General features: G+C 53.3%; 1 protein-coding gene across 1 annotated transcript; it reads right to left on the reverse strand.

Annotated features, from left to right (window-relative positions):
- Window positions 1–8,360: 8,360 nt before the first annotated feature.
- Window positions 8,361–20,035, reverse strand: KRT82 (keratin 82). Its single transcript, XM_060657537.3, has 9 exons — window positions 19,631–20,035; window positions 17,450–17,658; window positions 15,100–15,160; window positions 14,323–14,418; window positions 13,801–13,965; window positions 11,915–12,040; window positions 10,147–10,367; window positions 9,892–9,923; window positions 8,361–9,346 (listed from the first exon to the last, which is right to left on the reverse strand). Exons 1-9 carry the CDS (start codon window positions 20,033–20,035, stop codon window positions 9,105–9,107), a joined length of 1,557 nt encoding a protein of 518 aa, XP_060513520.3. The 3' UTR covers window positions 8,361–9,104.
- Between the last annotated feature and the right edge of the window lie 566 nt (window positions 20,036–20,601).

Genomic DNA, 20,601 nt, shown 5'->3' on the forward strand with positions numbered 1-20,601 from the left:
GATGACTTCCTGGGTGAGGACAGAGCAGGGATTGCAGAGTGGGGCAAGCTTGAGCTGGGAGTCCCTCTGAGGCTAGTGGATCCCTCTTTCCCCTTTTATGTGTCTGGGGATCTGAGGATTGGCCCCATAAAAACAAAAAAAATCCATTTGGACACATTTATGAGCTTGGGTAGTTAGCAGAAACTCTTCATGCCTGTAAGTTTATTAATAATGAGCTAATCTCAGACACACCTATTCTCCTCAAGATCAGGGCTACAACATCACACCTATAAACATTAAAAACACATAAACACAAACATTATGGTCTTATTTTTTCCCACAAGTCCACCACAATTGCCATTATGGGGACATTAATTTGCCTTGGTCATAAATCCAATAGACTTTTTCACTGTTACTGTGGCTAACCACCAGAAAGTTAGGTTGGTAACAACTCCAGCAAGAGGTTCAAAAGGATGCATCCATACAGATATAAACTCCTGAATAGATGGGGGTGTACAGAAAAGACAGGGTCTGCACAGTTCCGAGTAACAAATGGTATGGCAAGAATACAGTTTATTGCATCTCTATAGATGGATTAAGTAGGCCAAAAACCTTTTGTACTGCCTTATCTGTTCTCCATGCTCCAGTCTGGCTGCCTATGTAAGAGTTGAACCTTCAGGAAAGCTCATTTGGGTTAGTACAGACGCATGTCTGATTTGAGATACTCAGAAGAGATTAATTCACTAAGTTTTAGTTCATTCAAAAATTATCAGTTGCCTACTCTGTCCCAGGCAATGTGCATGATGCTGAGGGAACACAGATAGACAGTCTCAATGGTGGGGGAAGATTTAGCTTAAGGACTTCCACTAGTCAATACTTCCATGGCATAATATGAGGCCAAAGCATGCCAATGGTTTGGCCATGTACCTGTGTGGAAAGTTAACCACATGATTTTGAACCCCCCAAATACACATTAGGGCTGATCTATAGTCTTGTGTGCAGGTTTCTTGCATTATTGATGAATCTTTGGTTAGGCTGGAGAGATCCAAAGCTATAAGTGTCTGGCCTATGGCCATACCACTCTGAATACACCTGATCTCATCAGGTCTCAGAAGCTAAGCAGGGTCAGGTCTGGATGGTACTTGGATGGGAGACAAAGAATAAGCATCTGGACAGAAAATGAAAGTTATAAGCAACTGGATATTATCATTGTTATCAATATTGCAGCTCTTTCAGGATCCAAAAACAAGTGTTTGCCATTTCTATTGTAGTGTGACACATGGTTCATTCTACTTGCCCTGTGCCTGGTGGTTGTTGTGCTTGACTGGATGCTTGGGATCCTTTAGGATGCTTGGGGCTCTACTTGGAGGGAGGTGTGTGCTTTTGCCCTGAGCTATCCAGCTTGAGGCTTCACTATTTTCTCCCTTTCCAATCTCTACAGCATTTATTTCCTTTTGTCCATTAGCTAGGACTTCCAGTATGATGTTGAAAAGCAGGGGTAAAAGGGGGCATCTTTGCCTTATTTTTAATTTTAGTGGGAAAGCTTCAAGTTTCTCACCATGAAGTATGATGTTAGTTGTAGGTTTTTTGTAGATTTTTAAAAAATCAAATTGAGGAAGTTTCCCTCTGTTCCTAGTTTACTACTCCATTCCATAGACCCAGCTATCAGGTGCATGAGTAAAGAGAGAAGCAGGAAAGTAATAACGAGAGAATTCTTTTTGTGAAGATTACTGGTGATCTCCATGTTGCTAACTTCAGTGGTCTGTCCTCAGCCCTCACTTACCTTCTAAGCTATATTTGCCGTCGTTGATCATTCCCCTTTCCTGGAAATCGTTTCTTCTTTTGGTTTCCAGACACCATGCTATCCTGATTGTCTTGCCATATTACTGACAGCTTCTTTTCAGTTGCCAGTTTCTTATCGTATCCCCAACCTCTACACACTGCAGCATCCTTGGGCCCAAGCTTCGTACCTGTTCACATTTTTATCTACATGCATTCCCTTGGTGACATCATACAGTCTCATGCCTTAAAAAAACTTTAAATGTTTATTTACTTTTGAGAGAGAGAGAGAGAGAGAGAGAGAGAGAGAGAGAGAAGACACAGAAACGGAAGCAGGCTCCAGGTTCTGAGCTGTCAGCACAGAGCCCAACGCAGGGCTCAAACTCATGGACCACAATATCATGACCTGAGCTGAAGTCGGACACTTAACCCACTGAGCCACCTAGGCACCCCAAGTCTCATGTCTTTAAAACTGTCTATCCACTGATGACTACCAAGACATATCGCTATGGTGAACATCCCTTCTGTCCTTCACACTTACATTTTAATAATCCACATCTTTATTTGGATATCAAATAGGTGTCTCAATCTAATGTATCCAACGCTGTTTTCCCAATGCCATTCCCACTAAATACATTCTACTTGCCAAGCTCACTATCCCTTTAGTAGCTCAGGCCAAAAATCTGAGCGTCATCCTGCTTCCTCTGCTTTGTTTTCATAGCCCACATTCAATTCATTGGCTAATCCTACTCCAGACTTCCTACTCCCTCTCACCACCCCACTGCTACCATGTTGCCCAAGCCCATCACTTCTCACAGGGCCCATTGGTGTGCCCTCCAGCTAGTCTCCCTTTCCCCCTCAGTCTTTCTTAACAGCACAGAGTGATCCTTTAAAAACCTGTTAGATCATGTCATTTCTATGCCCTCCTGGTTTCCCATCCCACGGAGTAAATGGCATGCAGAAGTCTATGGTCCCCTTTCACTGACCTCATTTCCCTCTATCCATCTGGGTGCTTACCAGGCTCCAGCCACCCTGACCTTCTGGTTGTCCATGAAACAGACAGGAAAAGTCCTGCCTCAGACACTTTCCCACTTGCTGTTTCTCCACTGGGAACTTCTTTTCCTCACATAGCTTCGTGGCCCAGTCCCTCAGCTCTTCAAGGTCCTTGTTCATAGGTCATCCCCTAAAGTCCCCTCCCCAAGCTTTCCCGATCCCTCCTCTCATTGTTGCCATCAGGGGGCCTCTCCTGTATGGGTCTGCTTGCTGGTCTTCTGCCTTCCCTGGCTGGAATGCAAGTTGCAGGATGCAGGCACTTGTGCATTTTGTGCACTCTGTGTCCCCAGGGCCTAGTAGAGTGGGGCACATGATGAGAATGCCTAGTTTTGTAGAATGCATGAATACACCTCAAAGATTCAAAGCAAGACAAGGGGGAGAAAGGAGCAGGAAGTAGGAAGAAGAGGAATTTGAGCATTTGATTTTGGGGATATTTCATGAAGAGGAGACTCCGGGCTCCAAAGTGGACAGGCATGGCCCTGAGGATGATGGCGGGGTAGAATCTCAAGTGCTTATTGGGGACCCAACCCAGTTTGTCCTCCAGGTCTGGCCTCTGGGGCTGTGAGGAAGGGGATCTAGGTGGTTGGGAAGGAGAATGGAGGACCCCTGGGGATGTGAAAGTGGGAAAGAGGCGTTGAGAACACCGGTTAGTGTGCCAGGCCAACGACAGGGACTTGACACAGTCCTTGGAGTCAGATGGACCTGGGTTCATTCCCAGTTTTGCCACCTGCCAGCAGAGTGACCTTGGACGGTGGTGCACCGAGGGCAGATGGGGAACAGGGCTCTGCTGCGGGTTCTTGTCTGTAGAGAACTTCAAAACTATAATACAACTGACTGAGTGTCAGTCTGTTTGTTACTATCACTGCTCACTGGCCATTTCGAACAGTGTTGGGCAGCAAACATGCCCCCTCTGGGGTATACCGGTGACCTGGGGGAAGTCCTTTAACCTCTCTAAGCCTCAGTTTTCTCATCCGTAAAATGTACTGACACCTCCTTTTCCTTCACAGTATTGTGGAGATACATGTGAAAATGTCTGGGGCAACGCTGTGGCAGCTGGTGTGGTCACTGCCGTCCATCTCTCCCCCTCGCTCTCCTCCCTCCCTCCCTCTCTCTGCTCCTCCCGTCTCTTTTGCACAAGCCTCCCCTCCCTGCTAGACGGCCACCCCTGCTCCTATCCAGCAACCGCCTCTTCCTGCACCACAGTCACACTTCACTTTCATCACCCGCCAGCCCAGCCATTCTGGGGCTGTCCTTGGCTTCTGCTTCCTGCGGGCCTGACCAGGCGGGGCAGGTGGGACCAGTCAGGCATAACTCCGGTTCTGGAATGAGCTATCACCATCAGCAGTTTATAGTTCTGAGGTGTCATTCCACCAGATGATGCAGAACACAACCCTCAGCAGGTTCTTCAGGGTAGGGGGGTGGCACGTAGGCAGCAGGGGCCCTGGAAACTCTGGGCTGGCGGGAGCTTTTGCTGCCCTGACAGTTCCTTCCTGCTGCTGTCAGTCACTCCGGGTGCAATCCCCAGATCTGGGGCCTGAGCCCAGCCATGGCTCCTCCCAGGATGGCTGTGGGATGGGTGCCAGCGATCTGCCCTCTGTGCCGTGGGGGGAGGCAGAGCCCCTGAAGCGTGGGGAGAGGCCCTGTCCTGGGTCTGGGAACCCTGGGCATGCTGTGGCTGTGTGTGCGTGTGGGAGGGAAGGACAGGGAAATCCCAGAGGCTGAGAGGCTTTGCTTAAAGCCGCCTTCTTCCAAATGTTTCCGTTTTGCCCCGAGACAAGTTTGTGCTGGAAAAAGACACTCCCTGGGAGGTGTTCATGCTGGGACCTGCAGCCCCCCCCGTGGGAAGGGAAGCTTGGGAGTCCCCCAGCAGAAAGAGGGGAGTGGTGGGGAGAGGCTGAGCCCACCCCTGCCTAGGCCTTCCACCCCTCTACCCTCTCAGACTAATGACACTTGGATGGAATTTAAACACCTCCCCCGGAGAGACAGAGCACCCCTCTTGTTTGGGGATCCCCACTCTTCCAGGCAGGAGGATTTTTCTCAGGTGTAATCCCAGTTCCTTACGTTGCCCAGGCAGCTGTCACCTGACCAGGGTGAAAATGCCGCTCCTGGAAGGTGCACCGGTCAAGGCGCTTCTACAGCCTTGCTGGGCACTGCTGTGTGCCTGGCACTGCGTTTAGCTCCTGGGATGGCTGGGGCCCAGCTGGGTGCCTTCCAGCAGACACAGCGATCCTGTTCCCTGGTCTGTTCGCAGGGCTGCTTCGGAGGCCATTTTCCCCCAGTCCAAGCCCTGGTGGAGAGCAGCAGTGGCGGGTGCACTGGGGCCACTGAGAGGACTGGGGTGAGGAAGGGATCCTGGCCAGACAAGGGCCATCGGGGCAGGGCAGAGGGGACCTGAGGGAGGAGGAGGTGGGGCTGGGAATGGTCTCCTGGGGAGAAGAGAGGTCCTGGTGAGGAGAGGGACAAAGAAATGGGAGACATTCTGGGGAGACAGACACGGAAACAAGGAGCTTCATTCTGGGTATTTCCACTGTCCCCAGGCCCCTTTGGGCTGTTCCCGTCCTGTCTTCAGAGGGGTGCTCTGGAAGAGGCCAGGATTTGGATTCCCGAGGCCCAGAGGGATGCAGTGAAACTCAGACATCAGGCAGACGATGGTCTCGCAGATCCTCTCTGTCTGTATCCCAGCACCCTCTCTGCACAGGGCTGGCCCTGGGTGCAGGTGCCTAGGTGAATGGAATGTGAACCATCGGGCCACCACCAGGAGGCACTTTTGTCCCATCTGCCTTGAGTCAGCTCCTAGTGGGAGGAGGGAGGAAGAATGGGGGTGGTGCTGCACAACACTGAGGGGGACTGCATGGTGGGCAGTCTGGAGGGGGATGGCCCATGCCTCTGGGCTCCCTTCCAGGACAGAGCTTGGGTCTCCCACCACTGGGGCCAGTTTTGCCTCGTGGACTGTTCAGATAGCCTCCTCTCTCCCTGGGCCTCTGCCCTCTGAAAGGGAAGTCCCAAAGGGACCGTAGGCATGTGGAGCCCACCTCACAGTGAGGGTGGCGAACCCGTCCCCTCCTTTATTCCGGTGGGGTGTTTCCTGGGCCTCAGGGAGCCATCTGTGAGCTGGAGGTGGGTGGTCTATTGGAATCTCTGTTTTTGCTGACTCCAGGCCAAAGCACCCCTGTAGTTTTCAGAGCTTTGTATATTCATCAGCAAGTTGCTTCTTAGCAGGGCTCTAGGGCCAGGCCCAGAGCGACGGGGCTGCAAGTGGGAACGGATGCTGGGAGGCCTTGCTCTTGCGTGCCCGCCTGCCTGCCCCCTGTGCGGATGTCCCACTCTCCTGACTCTCACCGGCTCACGCACGGTGTGCTCTGGCTCACAGTTGCCGGGCCCTTGGCCTGGAACTGCCACCGGGCTTTCTTCCCCTGAGTCTTACTTCCCTTCAGGGTCCAGTTTGCCTGCCTTCCTCCTTGGGACCATCCCAAAACCTGGGGCTGGGTGGGACCCTCAGTTATGACCCCCTCCACAGCAGTTCTCACATGTGTAATCTCCCGTTCCAGGTCTCTATGCCCTGCTAGGCTGTATGCCCTGGGAGGCACGGACTGGGGCCAGGGCCTCATTAAAAAAACCAAAGAGCTGCATGGAGATATAATTCACATATCATGGAATCCACTCACTTAAAAATACACAGTGTGGTGGTATATGCTCAGACTCACGAAACTGTCACCATTGCCAAATTTGGAACATTTTCACCACCTCAAAAGGAAGCATTTAGCTATCACCCCCTGCCCCCCATCTTCTCCTCCCTCCAGCCCTAAGCAACCACTAGTTGGCTTTCTGTCTTTACAGATTTCCCTATTCTGGGCTTTCATAGGAATGGAGTAATAGAACACGTGGTCTTTGTGTCTGGCTTCTTTTCCTTACTATGATGTTTTCAAGGATCATCCGTGTGGTAGCACGGATCAGTACTTCATGCCTTTTCATGACCAAATAATACTCCATTGTGTGGATACGCTACATTTTGATGATCTGTTTGTCCATTGGTGGACATTTGGGTTGTTTCCACCTTCTGGTTGTTGTGAATAACGCTTCTATGAGTGTTCACATATAAGTTTTTGTGTGCACGCGTGTTTTCATCGCTCCTTGGTATATACCTCGGAGAGGAATTGCTGGGTCGAATGGCAGGTCTGTATTTGCCATTTGGAGAAACCACCAGACTGTTTCCCAAAGTGCCTGCACCATTTTACAGACCCTGCTGTGGGCTCTAGGAACTGTATCTACCCTGTCTGCTGAGTAAGTCAACCCTGACTGGAGCTGTCTTGCTCATCACCGTGTCACCAGCACCCCTGGGTGGCCTGACCCATAGCAGGTGATTCCTAAGTGTGTATTGAAGGAATGAAAAAGTGAATGAACGTGTTCTCTTGAATATGCTGCCCTACGCTTTCACCCAGGCTCTGTCCTTACAATCTTCTCTGTGAACGTCTCTCTTGACCCCCTTTCTGGGCATGATCATTAGTTGTCTTTTCTTGTTTCCATGCTCGTTGCCTCTCATTATCTATGACTCCTCAATGAGGTCAAGAGTCCCTCCAGGGTTAAGAGAGTGTCTTAGTCACCTCTGTATCACCAGCTTCTAATGCAGGGGTTGGCACAGAATAGATGCTCTGCATGGGGCTGTGGGGAAAGGGCAGCTGCACCCTAACACTCAGGAGAGGGGATTGTGGTGGGGCGATTGTTCCAGGGCATGAGTGAGTCAGCAGGAAGGGTTTGGGGGCCCCACAGAGGGTGGAAATGCTAACACCAAGCCTCAGCTCCGGGTCTTAGGGCTCCCTAGGAGGGAGAGGAGACTAGGCGGTCCTCCCCACTGGGTGGGCTGCTGCCCATCCGCACTGCTGTCCCCAGGCCATCACTTGATCTGCACAGAGACTGGTTCAGGATGGGGCGGGGCACAGAGCCCAAGGCTTGGAGGCCACTGAGTGTAGCTATGATAGGGGCCCACAGGCTTTCTCTAGGAGGTGTGCAGGCGACCATGTGGTGAGGAAGCCTATGTGCACAAGGCCATGGTTTTCAACAAGGCAAGTGACTCACAGTCTATAGGGGTGGGATATGCCGGTTTTAAATGTGATTTGTGTGGATCCACCTTTATTCCACAGGCTACTCGCAAATTATTCATAGGTAGCTTTTCCGTTTGTATAATAGCCTTGGTTCCCACTCCCAAGCCTCCCAGCACCCAGACCCCAAAGGCTGCTCATTGGTTCCCCTTCAGCCTTCTCGTACCCCACAGGGCAAAGGGAATAATCCTGATTCCTGCCGCCTGTGAACAGTCCATTTATTGGGAACAGACAAACCCAGAGGCTCATGGCAGAGGTGGTGTCTCCCTAGATGGGTGATGCTACTGCCTGATGCAGCACTAGGGGCCTCTGGGGAGAGGGGGTCAGCACAACCCCTTGTGACAGCCCCTGAGCCAAAGCCTCCAAGTTTCTGGGCAGCCCCACATCACCGTAGCCAGGAAAACACATTTATAACAGACCCAAAGCAAGAGGACCTAAGGGGAGAAGGAGCAGGACTGGAGGTAGATGGGGTGGTGGGGGGGAGGGCTATATACAGAAGGTGGGGGAAGGGCTTGTCCTTGACTCTTGTCAAGTCAAGAGGTCTTGACTCTCTCCGTCTAGTAAGTATTCCTTGTTCCCTTGCCCTTGTTCTAGACATTTCCCTGCCCATCAGCTGCCGATGTGGTTCAGGAAAAAAATGTATTTTCATAGTGTGAGTTTAGCACACACGGGCAGGTAAATCTACTGCCCTAAAGAACCCCCTTTTGATTCTGTGTACCAGAGAGGACCGTTGACAGGTCTGGAGTGATCCTGAAATGCTGGCACTTGGCTTTGGAATTCAGAATGGGAGATTTGGGGGTGCCTCTTTTTGATAATTGAGACAGTGCATGTGTTAGCTGGGGGTTAAAAGAAGTTCTCTTTTCTTAAGTGCGTGAGAGCCAGAGGTAAGGGAGGTGGGGAAGTTCCAGGGATAGGGGGTGGGAGACTGGCTTTGTAGGGAATCTTCCAGGGGATAGTCCACAAAGCAGAACTTTTATGTGTCCACCCCCAAGGCCTAGCTCAGGTTCTGCACATAGCCAAGTGAAAGGTGACCCTTAAAGATACCCAAGGGGCGGCTTCCAGTGTGAAAACAGGAGGGAAACGTGTGTTCAATACAGGAAGGGGTTTAGGAATATCCTTGTCTTCAGCTGATCGGTGGACAACATCCAGGCTGGGGGCTAGCGCCCTGTCACTGGGCTTGCAGCTTCTGGGGCAATGCTAACACTTGTGGCGGGAGGAGCCGCACCCAGCCCCCAGCTTCATGCCAGAACTCCTCCCGCTCACACAGCCCAGTAGCCCCTGGGGCTCGCAAGGGATGTAGAGTTCACCGGTGCCCACGACGCTGCAGCCCCCGCTGCTCTTGAGGACACTGGTGCCCCCCGGGCAGTATTCGGTCCTCAGCACGGGTGTGTTGACCACACACGGCTCGTAGAGGACCGCGCCTTTGGAGCTGCTCACGGCTGTGGGAACAGAGAAGGATGCTCAGGGTCCTGCACTGGGTGGCTGGAAGGGCGTTGCCCTAGACCAGGCCATGCCCCCCACCTGCTGCCACTCACCAATAAGGACACCCCCGTGCCAGCCACCGACTTCCCACTCTAGCCATAAAAAGTGCTTAGCCTTCTGCCTCTTCCCCTTCTGCCCCCCTTCTGCCTCTCCTTGTTTCCCAAAGCCTTGGCCTCCACTTCATGCTGTCAGTTTCTACTTGTCTGAGCCTGCTTCAGAACTATTTCCTCCATAGAGGCGTCTCCTTGTCATGATGGTTCCTGGCAGCGTCTGGGTCCCAAAGCACCGAGGCCCTGCTGCATATCAGCTCCTACTTCTGACTCCCGAAGACTTGGACAGTCCTGAAGTAGAGCTTCTGTCTGCCCAGGAGCTCCTGGCAGACAGAGCCCTTCCTTGGGGGTGGGGGAGGCACTCTGAAGTCTGGGCAGGACAGTGGTCTGTCCTTGTTGGGTTGATCAGCCCCCACAACCCCAGAGCTCCACAGGAGTGCTGGTCTACTCACAGATATTCACCGGCCCAATGCCTTCACACAGCCTGGAGTGGAAAGAAGAAGGCACAAGGTCACTGCATCACAGAGAACAAAGTCAATGAATGTGGGGCACCCCTCTCCTGCCCCCACTGTGGACTATGTTAAGGAGAAGGGCCTGTGGATTATGCACTGTCTCGGATGTTCCCTGACTAGCAGGACGCGCAATCGTAGCCCCAGCGACCAGAGGGCGGGGGAACACGTAGTCCTCGGTGCTTCGCCTTGACTAACCTGTGCTCCTCGCCCTCCAGCAGCCGCCTGTAGGTGGCGATCTCGATGTCCAGGCCCAGCTTGGAGTTCATCACCTCCTGGTACTCCTTGAGCAGGCAGGCCATGTCCTGCTTGGCCTTCTGCAAGGCCTCTTCCAGCCCTGCCAGCTTGCACTTGGCGTCACTGAGGGCCGCCTCGCCCTGCTGCTCTGCCTGGGTCACCGCGGCCTCCAGCTTGCAGCGCTGGGGGAGCGGGCACAGAAAGGCGTTACTGGGGGCCCCTGGAGCCTGAGGCTGACTTTTGGAAGGACAGGGAGAACATGGCCATTGTGAGATAATAAAACATATGTATATTGGTCTCTGCCCCAGTTCCTGGTGCAAAACTCCTAAATCCTCGCAATTTCCCATGTGATAAGAGCATTAGGAACATCCTTTGTTCTAATACTTGGTCTTTGACCCTTGGTTCTGACACAGAATTCCCGAGTCCCTTGGAATTCCTGGATGAGAGCAATGTCTTTTGTTCTAATGAGGTGACTCTGGGTGGGTCCTGGATGGCTCCTGGATAGGGGGTTGGTCACCAGAAAGACCAAGCCATGATTAGAAGCTTAGAATTTCCAGCCCCACTCCCCCCTGCCTTCACTGGAGAAGGGAGAGGGGTTGGAAATGCAGTTAATAATGGATCATGCTTACGAGAGGAGGCTTCCATAAAAGTCCCCGAAGTATGGGGTTCACGCAGCTTCCAGGTTGGTGTACGTGAGGAGGTATAGGGAGCATCACGTGCCCAGAGAGGAGCACAGAAGCTCTGGATCCTTCCCACCTCCCTCCCTTGCCCTGTGCGTCTCTTCCCTCTGGATGTTCATCTGTATTCTTTGTCATATCCTTTTATACCAACTGCTAAACATAAGCAAGCTGTTTTCTTGAGTTCTGTGAGCCACTCTAGCAAATGAATGGAACCTGAAGAGGGGGTCATGGGAACCTCCGAGTTACAGCTGATGGATCAGAAGCACAGGGGACAACCTGGACCCACAATCAGCATCTGAAACAAGGGCAGTTGTGTGGGACTGAGCCCTAACCCTGTGGGATCTGACCCTCTCTCCAGGTAGGTAGTGTCAGAGTTGAATGGAACTGTTGGGCACTAGCTGGGGTGGCTGAATTGGCTGTGAGAGCAACTTCATGCATGTGGGAGTAATGTGACAGTAAAAGGGACACACAGGAGGAGGAGGGAGGTTTCCTTCTCAGTCATGGTGATGTGCCAGATTCACAGCTGCTGTGCGTTTCGTCTTAGGATTGTGACAGCTGAACTCCAGAGAACTGGGGCCAGTTCCATCTATAACACCTCAAGGAGATCCGAGCGAATTCTTAGAGGCTAATAGATTTGGAGTGTCTGGCTGGTCTTCACCAGCCTAGGAGAATGGAGTGGGGCCACGTGTATGGACTCCTGGGAGTCATGAATTGTAGGATCCTAGGACTGGAGACTTTGGGTAGGGAGGGGCCATGGCGAGCATCTTTTCTAAGCCCCCATCTAGTGAAGCACCCTTGCTATTTCATCTGTGACCAAAGGCTGCCTAGCCTATGCTGGGAACTCGCTGTTTCCCGAGGCTGTTCCTGCTGTCGGTCAGCTTTCATGGAAAGGGCTTGTTCCCTCTTAAGCGAGGGTGGCACAAGTTCATGGCCTCTTTGAGATGTTCCCAGGGAGAGTGGACCCACCCCCCCCCCCCACCCCGCCCCCCCGACCAGCCAGCAGGGCAGCCTCTAACGGGGGTCTGGAAACAAGATCTTTCTGGCCTCACCTGGGCTTTCACGGTCTCAGTTTCTTGCTGAAGCCGCTGGATCAGCTTGTTCATTTCCAGGATCTCGTTCTTACGGTTGCGGAGATTGTCACAGTGGGTCCCCGCTGTCAGCCGCAGCTCCTCATACTGCCGGGACCGGGGAGGTCAGAACGCCACAACACCCACCCTGTAGCGCCTCACAGCCCCCCTTCTCACTGTCCTGAGTCTCTCCAGTGGTTTCCTAGCTCAGGGCTCTCTGGATTCTTATGCTTGCTCTCTCCCCCATTCCTTTTTCCATTTCTGGCCCTTTTCTGGGCTTCTCCTTATTTCCTTCCCCAGCCCTGAACCTTCAGCCTTATTAAATGCTTCTCCAAGCTCTCCTTTTCTCTCTTTAGCTGTTCTGTGGCTCATCTTCCCCCCACCCCGGGGGTCTGCTGAGGGCTCCTTCCCTATTAGATTTCCCTCTGGACCTGAGAAGGGGTTTCTGTGCTCAGCCTGGGATGCCTAACACATCTGGGAGTGAGGATAGACCACCAAGGTGAGTACTTTTGTCTATTCTCCTTCAAAACAATTGAAGACGAAATGCAATATTACTTCCTACTTTGGCTTAACATTTTTTTTTTAAACCTATGCAACTCTGAACTCAATTTCTGAATAATGTCTTATTGACTACACCTATAGATTAAAAAAGCAGCCAACTTTAGATTTTCTGTACATAATGGATGGGAGCATTTTGCATAGAGAAGGCAAAACAAGTGATAAGCACATATCACTCTCTTTTGGCTCTTTTGTTGTTTGGCTGTTGTGACAAAGCCTGCAGCTGTCTAAAAAATATCCACTCTCCTCTTCTTCAAGCAGAACTCTCCTTTTGTTTGGGGTGGCAGTGAGCCCAGTTAAGAGAGTATTTCTTGGCCCTTTCATAATCAATTCTATGGGTAATACTTTCAGGAAAGCTGTTTAAAGTGAGAGATGACTCATTCAGCATGCTTCTTTTGCCGTGTGCTTTTTCCTCCTTGGAATGAACATGTGAAGTTAGCACTACGGCAGCCTTCTTGGGACATGAGGCAACAGTGAGGATTAAAGCCATGTTAAGGGTGGCAGCATAAAAAGCTAGAAGGAGCTTGTGTTCCTGATGGCAACATAGAGCCTCCGTGTCACCTGTGGATGGTCTATTTCTGTAACCTCTTTGAGGACAGGGATGGTGTGACTCTTAGCATCATCCTGGTGCCACGTGCCTCAGTAACGCCATGGCACACATCACCATCTAACGTACATCCACTGTACTTACTCACCTCATTTCTTGTCTGCACCCGCCACCCCGCCCCTGCCTCTGGGATGAATGTGACATGAAGGCAGGGATTGCTGTCTATTCTGTTCTCTGCTGGAATCCAGCATCTAGAGCAGTGCATGGCAATAAAGTTACTACATGAATAAATGAGTGAATGAGTGCGTGGTGCCTTTCTCAGACAGGGCAGGTGAGAAAGACATGAAAATATTTGTGGAGTCAAGTTGCCCTTGGGGGCATCCCCTTCCCTCCCAGCCAGCCCCTAATTCCCTAAGTCTGGGGCCGCCTTAATGACGGCTCCTGCCCTGCCATTAGTGCCCACAGCCCCTCTTTGCAGTCATTGCCAATTAGCGTTTCTTGAATGCTGCTTAGAGGAACATTGCAGTAGGTCCGTGGGTGGGTAAAGCTGGGGTGCGCTGACACCCTGATGACAGGCCTGGGCTGTCTGTGGGGTCCCCTCCCACACGCTCTGCAGGGCCCTGGCCTGGGGCCTGGCAGGAACAACAGGAACTGGGTTTATGGGATTCCCTCTGCCTTCATTATCTCCTCACTCACTTCCTGGGGGAGAGGGGGTCTGGGGTCCCCCAGCCCCACCCCTGGCCTCGCCCTGCCTGGGCCTCACCCGGCTCTGGTACCAGGCCTCGGCTTCAGCTTTGCTGCGGCTGGCGATGTCGTCATACTGGGCCTTGATCTCAGCCACGATGCCATTCACATCCAGATCCCGGCTGTTGTCCATCTTCACGGTGACGGAGGTCTCTGAGATCTGAGACTGCAGCAGGTAGATCTCCTGGGGGTAGGGGCCCCAGATGGGAATGTGTGAGCGTTTTGAGGATAAAGGTGGGGGCGGGGGAGAGGTGGAAGCAACTCTGATCCTCCCATAGCAGATTTGCACAGCCCTTTGAAAGGCTGTCCCGAGCCTTCTATCACCGACGTGTTCCTTGTTCCCCTTCTAGTTACGTAGACCTAAGAGCCAAGGTCTCGGCCCTGTGTCTTCTGGGGGTCTCATAAGCTGTCTGCTTGATTCCTCCCCATCTTACTTTGGAGTCAGCTAGCCCGGGGCCGTCCCTGCTGGAGCTCTCCTACTCTGTCCTGCCCACGGAACTGGCCCCGACTGAGCACCTGCGGGCAGCGGGGCTGTGGGTACCTCCTCATACAGGCCTTTCAGGAAGTCGATCTCCTGGAGCAGAGCCTCCACGTTGGTCTCCAGATCAGCCTTTATCAGAAAGGCTGTGTCCACGTCCTGCAGCCAGAGCAGTGACAGCCATAACCTGGGGCCGGGAGAACATGCGAAGGCCACCCCGTCCACCAACTGGGCCACCTCCCAGGCAAGCTGGTGGCAGTGTGGGATCCATGTGTAGGCCCACGTGGAAGTGAAAAGGGGACAGAGCCAAGGATAGGGGGAGGGGTCCCAGTCCCAGGACCCCATGCCTGGGCCCGGCACCCTGAGGGTGAAGGATTTGAGGGAGTGCATTTTGAAGGAGCCCTGAATGCAGCTTCTCAAAGCCCACCGTGCAGGGCATGGGCCATAAAGTACCTAGGCATCTGTCTGAAAAACCATCACTATTGTTTTTATCTTTTGTGGTTAGAGGCAGAGTTCTTGTTTTGCTTTTGATTTGGCATTCGCCATATCTCCAGCTTCTTGGGCAGGTGTAGACACAACCCTTAGCCAGGTTGGGCCCCCATGAGTTGGGAGGTGGAGGCCAGGTCAATCTCTGCCCTTCTGCAAGAAGTGGGTGGGGGCTGGCCTTCCTCTTTCCCAGGGTCACTGGGGATGGCCCCCGGGGGCTGAGGGATGAGAGACCCTGTTGGGGGTGGGTGGGTGGGCTGCAGGCATGTTTGGACACGGTCAGGGGCCGAGTGTGGCAAGGCCGGCTGGGCCAGCTCCGGGGGCCTTCTCTCTCCCTGTGCCGCCCTCCCTCACCTTCTTCAAGGCGACAAACTCGTTCTCAGCACAAGGCCGCAAGGAGAGTTCCTCTTCGTACCTGGCGGGTGAGCAGGAAGAAATGTTTTAGTCTGTCTTGGGGCCGTTCGGAAGCCGCCTGGGCATCCAGCCTGAGGGAGGGGGACTTTGGGACAGATCTGCCTCTCACTGGCTTAATCCCCTAAGGAACCGCCAGGTCCAGTCCCTGTCACTGGACACCTCTGGCTCTTCCAGCCACTCAGAACAGATGGTTGTTATCATAGCCTCTTTTTAGCCACTTTGCATGTTTACTTCCTTCCCTGCTCCCCAGTAGCCTGTTCCTATGATCAGTCATCTTCTGGGAAGTCCTTCTTAAGGCTACCTGCATTCTATCTTGCTGCTAAGGAAGCCCACTTTGTCCCAGAGTTGTTTCCTCTGGGAAGGTGGTGCAGACTGGGCTGTCTGCTGCTGGTTCTGCTGTCCTCTCTCAGTTGTTCTGAGGGTTGGCTACAGTCACTGAAATTGCAGCCGACCCGGGGCCCCTCCCCTCCAGGAGAGTTCGGAGCCTGGCCTCTACCTGCAGCTCATTTGCAGAGGTAGCAATGACCCACTTACCAGAGCTGGAGAGACAGCCTGACCTTTTCCTCTAGGCTCCCAGGGAGCTCCTCGCCCACTCAGTGCCCCCCTGGGCAGTGGAATCAGGGTTAGGTTCAGTCTGGCTGGAATGACTCAGTCTGATGAGCGACACTGATCCATTAAAAGCTTCACGTTGCTTCCTGACGCCCATCCTTCCTTTTTGGTGGCAGAGCTTGGCCTTAGCACGGCCACCGGAAGCTGGAGTCTGCTGCCTGGGTGTGAGCCCCAGCTCAGTCAGGTGCTAGTCATGTGATTTGGGGTAAGGGACTTGGCCTCTTGGTGCCTCTCATTCATCACGTACAGCAAGAGAGGAACACTTGTGCGGCCTCATAGAGCTGCTGTGAGTTAACACCATTTAACTCCTCCTATGCTTCCCCACCTTCCCAATCCAAAGTCTTCATCCTGTGATGCAAACCATGTCTCCTGACCATCTTGTGTCTTACCCACCGAGAAAGGCACTGCTCCTGCTGAGAGGGCTGGCCTTGCCATGTCCCACCTGTCACAGTCTGCTTGAGTTGTCCTGTGTCACTTGGCACACTCTGGTCCTCCTATCACCTGCTCCTGTCCCTTCCCCTTCCCTAGGGTCTACTTTGGACTCCCATTTTGGAAGACCCAACTGGAATGAAACTTCATCAAGGCCCCAAGCAAATGGCACCTTCTCTGGGAAGCTTCCCTGGGCCCTGCCTGCTCTCTCACTCTCTGGGTATTCCTCTCTCTTTCTGCCTTGTACCCTGTTGTTGCTGTGGGTGGGGGTGCATGGGGATCTGTGCCGGACTGGGGTATCATGAGGGAAGGAGCCAGATCAGCACAGCATCTGGCACCAAGTAAGCATATGACTGACACTTGTAGCACAAGTGTCCCCCATGTGGCTCCGTTCCACTGATCCACATCCCTTAGGAACCATTGCTCTGAGCGTATTTTCACCGCCTCTTGTCTATGGAAATGTGTCTCTCTCAACCCCCCTCCCCCCAACATGTGGTCCCATGGGACCCTAGACCTGGATAGACCCACCTAGGACCCGTGAGGCAGTTTATCTGGGCCTCAAGCCTCTTGCGGGCATTGGACCTAGTAGCCTGCAAACCCTTAATTAACATCTGCTTCTCAGCTGCCTTCTCCTGTGAGTCAGGCCAGGAGCTGCCCTCAGGGAGGGCGAGTGTAGCAGGTCTACATAACCTTGACCACAAGAACTGGGGACGTGGAGCCCCGATGGGTGGTGGCTTCCAGCTGTGGGCAGGAAGTCCGGGAGCTGAGCGTCGGGGAGTGAGAGGAACTGTGGGCTGCGTTAGCTTGGATGTGGTCCGAAGAGATGCCGAGAGGGGCCTATCAGGGGGAAGGGACAGCGGGAGGAAAAGTTTGGAGGGAAGAGGGTTTGGGGGCCTGTTCGGGGAATAAGAAGTAGTTCCGGATCTGAATGGGGACTGATGGAAGATAAGGCAGGACGAGTGGTAGAACAGAGCCCTGAAACGCGGGAAGAAGGCAGGAGAAAGAGCTTGTATCACATAGACGTGAGGAGGGCCTAACTGAGGGAAGGTGGCGGGAAGGGTGGTGAAGGCAAACACCATTTCAGAGCTTCTGCCGTGTCTAAAAGCCCTGCCTGTCTTATCCACTGCACTGTTCCTCCACCTAATCAACTAAGCTTTAGGCTTCTCATCTTGTGGATGGGGAAACTGAGGCCCAGGTGGTTTATGTAGCTTGCTCCAGGTCCCCTGGCAGGGTGAAAGTGGGCCATACTCACTTTTTCTTGTAGCTTTCCAGCGCGTCCTGCAGGCTGCCGAGCTCTGACTCTAGCCTGGCCCGGTCCCCCGCCACAAAGTCCAGCTGCCTCCGCAGGGTGCTGATGTAGTTCTCAAAGATGGGCTCTATATTGCTCTGGCAGCACCTCTGTTGCTGCATGAAGTTCCACTTGGTCTCCAGCAGCTTGTTCTTCTGCTCCAGGAATCGCACCTGTAGCCAAGAACAGGCTATCACTGGAGAGCAGGGAGCCTGGGGACCACGGCTGGGAGAGAGTAAGCGGTGGTGGTGGGGTGGATGGGCGGTGGGATCAGCGTGTGCTCTTACTCCCAACACACTGCTGCCAGTGTGCTAACATTTTCAGATGAGGCTCTCCGCGTAGACTGGCACCACAGCATATCTCCATCTCTCCCCTGCCTCGGGGAGCTTATGGGACACCCCCCCCCACCTTCCACCCAGGGGTTGCATATTGTCATGGGAGGGCTACTGTCCCAAGAGGCCTGGGACAGGTCCCCCTTCCAGCCCTGCCTGCCTATCTCCCACTAGCCTGGTAACCTTGGCTGAGACATCCTGGTCCTAAGCTTCCTGCTTGGTATTGTATATGGGAAGCACTTCAGAAATCTTCCTACTAATGTCAGCTGGTGACATTATGCTTCGGAGTTCAGGCTTTCTTTGGTCACAGCCCAGGGGCACTCAGGGAGGTCAGATTAAAGGCTTCGTTCTAGGGCTCTAAGCTCTTTTCCCCGACTCTGCTGCACCCTGCGTGGCTGCATCCAAAAAGTGTCCCTGTCACAGCAATGGGGAGATCTGCTGGCTCAGCTTCTCCCTTTCGGTGGCTTGGAAACCAAGATTAGTAGGAGCTGGGTGAGCTGATCACTGCCACCCCATTAGCCATTGGCAGAGGGAAGACGGCATCCAATCCTCAAAAGAAACCTGCAGAGGAAGAAATGTTGCCCTACTTCTGGTCACCGGACCTACAGAAGGTAGAGTGATGTTGCTGAAGCTCAGAGCCCAGAACCTAAGGAGGTTTAAAGATAAAATTGTAAGTGTAACAGTTCCCATTTACTGAAATAAGTTTCTTTTTGGAGCACTTTTATGTGTATTACCACCTTTGATTCTCCACCATCACGGCCCCCTTCCCTGCTGGGCAGCAAGGGCCCTGAGGCTGGGAAGTGAGAGGTTTGCACGGGGCCTCAGGGGGTCAGGCGGGAGTAGGGCCGACACCAGGGCCCTGGCCTCCCAACTGCTGACCCAGGATTCTTTGCCCTACACGTTGGGGTCAGCAGAAACGCTGGCTCAGCCCCTGGCATGTATCGTCATCCTGAGAGCCTCCCTGGGGTATGTGGACAGGTACGGAGGCAGCTGCATGAACTTCCACTTGGTCAGTTCAGTGCCTTTCAAAGGCAGCACACCATTATTCCCTGTAGTCTTCTAGAGCTGTGGCTTTGAGGACGAAAGAGACAAGGCTTTGGTGACAGCTAGCTCCCTGTGTTCCCAGCTCTGACTTCTCCGTCTTCTCCTCACCCTGGGCCTTTGCTGGTGGTAAATCCAGGCCCAAGGGTCTCGCCCCAGCTCAGGCACTCAGAGGACAGCTCTCTTGTATTTTTCGTAAATTTTATGTTTATTTATTTTTAAGAGAGAGTGTGAGAGAGAGAGACACACACAGAGTGTGAGCAGGGGAGGGACAGAAAGAGAGTGAGATACAGAATCCAAAGCAGGCTCCAGGCTCGGAGCTGTCAGCACAGAGCCCAGGATGGGGCTTGAACCCATGAACTGGGAGATCATGCCCTAAGGCGAAGTCAGATGGTTAACCTACTGGGCCACCCACGTGCCCCAGAAGGTGGCTCTATTGTTAAAGCCTCATCTACCTCCTTGGTTTTTCTTTTCAGTATCTGTCATTGTTTGGAAGTTCCTCTTGTAGTCTGACCTCAGGCAGCCTTGGTGATGTTACCAGATAATATTCAGAGACAGAAATGACATCGTGAAAAAAGAACGAGCGAGCAGGCAGAGATGTCTAGTGCTGAGCCTGATGTAAGCAGCTTTCAACGATTAGCGGTCATACAGTTCAGGAGAGCCAATCAATCAACTGTGGCTTCTCCATCACCGGTCTGTCCCTGCCTGCCTGGACCTGACACAAGGTGCTCTCTGCATCCCACAGCCCCAGAGTGTGGGGCCTGCCTATTACCTTGTTGATGAAGGATGCAAAGCGGCTATTCAGGCACTTGATCTGCTCCTTCTCATCCCTCTTCACCCTCTGCACGGCCGGGTCGATCTCCAGCTCGAGCGGGACCAGCAGGCTCTCGTTGATGGTGACGGGGGCGATGCAGGCTGAGGGCACACAGGTGGCCCCTGTGCGGTAGCCGAAGCCAGGCAGGCCACACCTGGAGGCAACCCGGGGCCTCCCGAAGCCCACGTTGCACAGACTCCGGGAGCCCAGGCAGCCCAGGGCACGGAGGCCCCCCACACCCCCGGGCCGGCACGGCCCCTGGCTCACTGCGTAGTGGGTGACCATCCGGGGAAGGACAGCTGAGCACGAGCTGAAGCTCCGGCTGCCACACCTGGAACCCTGCTGGAAGGAGCGGCACGACATGGCAGGACAGAGGCAGAGAGGTGGCTGGCCCGGAGAGCGGGTGGTGCGAGTTACCAAGTCAGCCCAGCTTCTGCCCTTTTATTTGGTGGGAGATGGAGGGCTGGGCAGGGTCAAAGCCCAAACCACCATTAACAGGTTTATAAGCTTGGGCTGTTGGCAGCAGCTAAGTACCAAGGTGGATAATTAGGGTAGCAGAGAGCAAAGGGAGGGAGCCAGTGGGCAGTGCTGGTGTCCCCTTTCCTCGTTTATGGGGGTGATGAAAGGGGCCAGCCAGCCAGACGGTGGGCATATTGGGTGTCTCAGCCTCAAGGAAAGGGAGAGTTGGGACTTTACGTCACTTCATGGTATATGTGGGGGATGAATTATACCCTCCGGTTGCCCCAGGACTAGAGGCCAAATTAACTATGCTTGGGGATGCTCTATTTCCCCAAGGCTGCTTTTCTGCTTCTCTGCTGATGTGCAAGGCTCATCATGGGCTCCTAGGTGATCCTAGAGGCTTTCTGGGAGGGAGGATTTGGGGTGGGGGAAGCTTCCACAAACAGGCTCAGGCCAGGCGGGTACTGGTT

This window comes from Panthera onca, chromosome B4 (assembly GCF_046562875.1).
Source record: "Panthera onca isolate mPanOnc1 chromosome B4, mPanOnc1 haplotype 2, whole genome shotgun sequence".
Taxonomy (NCBI): domain Eukaryota; kingdom Metazoa; phylum Chordata; class Mammalia; order Carnivora; family Felidae; genus Panthera; species Panthera onca.

Bases quoted from the DNA above. Each gene is read 5' to 3' on its own strand.
- KRT82 (XM_060657537.3), bottom strand. From the start codon at position 20,035: ATGTCGTGCCGCTCCTTCCAGCAGGGTTCCAGGTGTGGCAGCCGGAGC. The intron at 17,659-19,630 runs GTAATAGGCAGG...TCTTGGCTACAG, and splicing joins TTGCATCCTTCATCAACAAG to GTGCGATTCCTGGAGCAGAA. The intron at 9,924-10,146 runs GTTAGTCAAGGC...TTTCCACTCCAG, and splicing joins CTGGAGGGCGAGGAGCACAG to GCTGTGTGAAGGCATTGGGC.